Source organism: Austrofundulus limnaeus, unplaced genomic scaffold, assembly GCF_001266775.1.
Source record: "Austrofundulus limnaeus strain Quisiro unplaced genomic scaffold, Austrofundulus_limnaeus-1.0 Scaffold99, whole genome shotgun sequence".
NCBI lineage: Eukaryota > Metazoa > Chordata > Actinopteri > Cyprinodontiformes > Rivulidae > Austrofundulus > Austrofundulus limnaeus.
This window is the reverse complement of record NW_013952501.1, coordinates 294,045-296,589: the sequence shown is the minus strand read 5'-3', so window position 1 is coordinate 296,589 and position 2,545 is coordinate 294,045. Positions and strand designations below refer to the sequence as shown.

The window sequence follows — 2,545 nt, the reverse complement described above, 5'->3', positions numbered from 1 at the left end:
TCTTTAGGCACTGATTGGCAGACCTCTGCAGAATAAATAGAGTCAGAGATGTTGGAAGAAGAGCATGTGTTTGGTTCCTCTGGTCATGGAAAAAAAGGCAAGAATTCAAGGATAATTTAAGTTTCGTAGTTTTCCAAGCCACGAGATTAGGGTTGGGCAGTATTGGCCAAAAAATTAATCACGATTAATTGTGGTATTTAGCTGATAACGATTAATTTGACGATTAATCCCCTGGAGTCCCTGGACACCCTTATGTCCTGGTCACATGACCAACTTAGTGGGAAAGATTTGCTCTTGAAAAATCTGTTCCAAATTGTGTCAGAATTACAGATTTCAGGCTGTACATCAAATTTTAAATTGTGTTGATAAGTAAAAAAAATACAGAACTATTTTTTTTAATGTTGGTCATATTTGAAGCAGAGAGGAGCACCGAGCGGACTCCAACCATCGCTGATGAACCTCGTCGCCATTCAGTAGCGACCAACTGTTGGCAGCTGTTGGAATCATCCCAGGCCTTCATCATTAAATAATCTCATAAAGTGAACAGATGGACACAAGCTAAAGTGATCTTGTCAAACTACTATACAAACATATTGAGCGGGTCTCCCTGATGATGCACACAATATTTAGTTCAGATCTGATCACGTATGTGTGATTTAGAGCCAACCATGTGTACTGCCATGACCACGCCTTTCACCAAAAAGGCCTTTGTGCTTGAAAGCACGTGAGATGAAGTTAACATCTGTGTTCTGACACAATTTGTAGCTGATTAGGTCAAGAGGCTCAGAGATGGAGCTTTCCAAGTGTGCCTGCYTGTGTGTGTGTGTGTGTGTTGCACCTGAAGGGCAGCAGTTTGGGGTGGGCGTGTGTTTCTCGCAACACTCGTCCTACCAGGTCTTCATTTTCCTCAGGATATTCTGAGCGCGTGCAGTAGACCACAGTCTGGACCTTTGAAACTGTCGGACCAAACAGACGAGATTTGTCACGATCCGGATCAAGCAGTCAGTTCTTTTTTTTTTAACACCGCACTCGTTCCGTTTAACAAACGGTGCCGTGTCTTTGCTTGAAAACAGAAGTTTGGGGTCTGTACTCACAGGACAGGGCATGTCCCAACAGTCGGGCCTGTCGGCTGGTCAGAGAGTGGATTTTGTTCTTGGAAACTGAACCGCAGGCTAAGTCTGGCAGTAGATTCCAGTCTGTCGACAAAAGCATTTACTACAACTCACATTAAATGTTTTTATTACGATGCATAGTTCAGGCTTGTGGATTGAGTTTATAAGGTTATATTTCCATCTCGTGTCCACTTCATTTATCCACCTCCATTTATCCTCCTTTTACAGATTCAATATTAAAACATCTTTCTGACCCTTTATGCCTCATTATTTATAACAATTCTGCCCCTCCGGGACTTTTCTTCTACTCATACCTCCATGCTCGCTGTGCATTGCAGCCACGGGGTCGTTGAGGGCAGAGGACGAACACAGAGGCAGCACCATAATGACCCTCACTCTCTGAACAGTGGCGTCCCYCTCTTTCAGACCGCAGAACGGTTCCGACAGAACTCGAACGTCTGCGGCGAGAGGGGACGAAACCAGTCGGCTTCAGTAAAACAGAAAAATTAGCAATGTAAAACCTCATTTCCACCAGCTGTGGAACAACTGACAGGTTTCTGATTCGTACTGAGCAGCCTCTTCAGTAAAGGTGCCACACTCAGTAGTGAGTGAGAAAATCTGTTTTAATTCCTGTAGCAGACGCGGATTCATCTTTGCAAAACGGAAAACACGAGGAAATAATTTGATCTCGCTCTGACTTAATATCAAAACGTTTGTGCTGAGTTTGCCAACTGTGGAGTTTATAGACTTGTAGAGAAAGAAAAGATGAGATCCAGAGCAAAGAGATTAAAGTTCATGTAAGAACTCTTCTCTAAATCGTTTTATTTGTTCATTACATGGTTATTTTACATGATAAACAGAGCTTTCAGTGTTATCTACAACAGGTAAGATATTAATTGTTTAAACCTAACTTCAAACGATTAGTATCCAAACAGTGCCACTCACTTTTGATTTCCATTTGTGAGAGCAGCTTCTGCACCTCCTCCACCTGTGATGGCGTGTGGTCAGCGCCGCACATCAACACCTGGCCCAGGTGGGGGGCAGCTACGACGGCGACGTGAGCCACGGTCATAGCTGAGAAGGAGCCCACCACCAGGACGTCCCCCTTACCAAACAGCAGGGGCTGCAGCACACTCACTGCCACACACACACTCCTGTCCTGCAGAGCAGACATGCACAAACAGACAGGCAGRGGTAGGTGTGTTATTCAGACAGGCATGCTGAGATTTCTTCTTGTTTTTTATTAAAAACAACCGTCACCTCCAGTGTTACAGACTGTGCTGTAGTTTCATTCAGTTACATTAATTAGTCAGGTGTAAATGTTGCATCACTGCAAAGTCGAAGTTTATTTATGGAACTAAATTGGGGCCAAAAAGTTTGTTCAAAAAATGATTTTTTTAACTTAACAAAAAAATTTTTAAGCTGAATAGGAA

The 2,545-nt window shown here is 43.2% G+C and overlaps 1 protein-coding gene and 1 long non-coding RNA gene across 2 annotated transcripts in view; one reads left to right on the top strand and one right to left on the bottom strand.

Moving 5' to 3' along the window:
• Positions 1–838: 838 nt before the first annotated feature.
• LOC106520908 (putative methyltransferase NSUN7) overlaps positions 839–2,545 on the bottom strand; it is a gene marked incomplete at its 3' end in the record, with an annotated part of 21,562 nt that continues 19,855 nt past the window's right edge. Inside the window, 4 exon segments of the mRNA XM_014013218.1 lie at positions 839–956; positions 1,095–1,196; positions 1,427–1,570; positions 2,058–2,271. Of these exon segments, the coding sequence (XP_013868672.1) occupies positions 839–956; positions 1,095–1,196; positions 1,427–1,570; positions 2,058–2,271 (578 nt within the window).
• The window catches only part of LOC106520910 (uncharacterized), an 18,575-nt gene continuing 18,223 nt past the window's right edge, over positions 2,194–2,545 (top strand). Inside the window, exon 1 of the long non-coding RNA XR_001310601.1 lies at positions 2,194–2,310. This is a non-coding gene — a long non-coding RNA (uncharacterized LOC106520910). The remainder of the gene's footprint in view (positions 2,311–2,545) is intronic.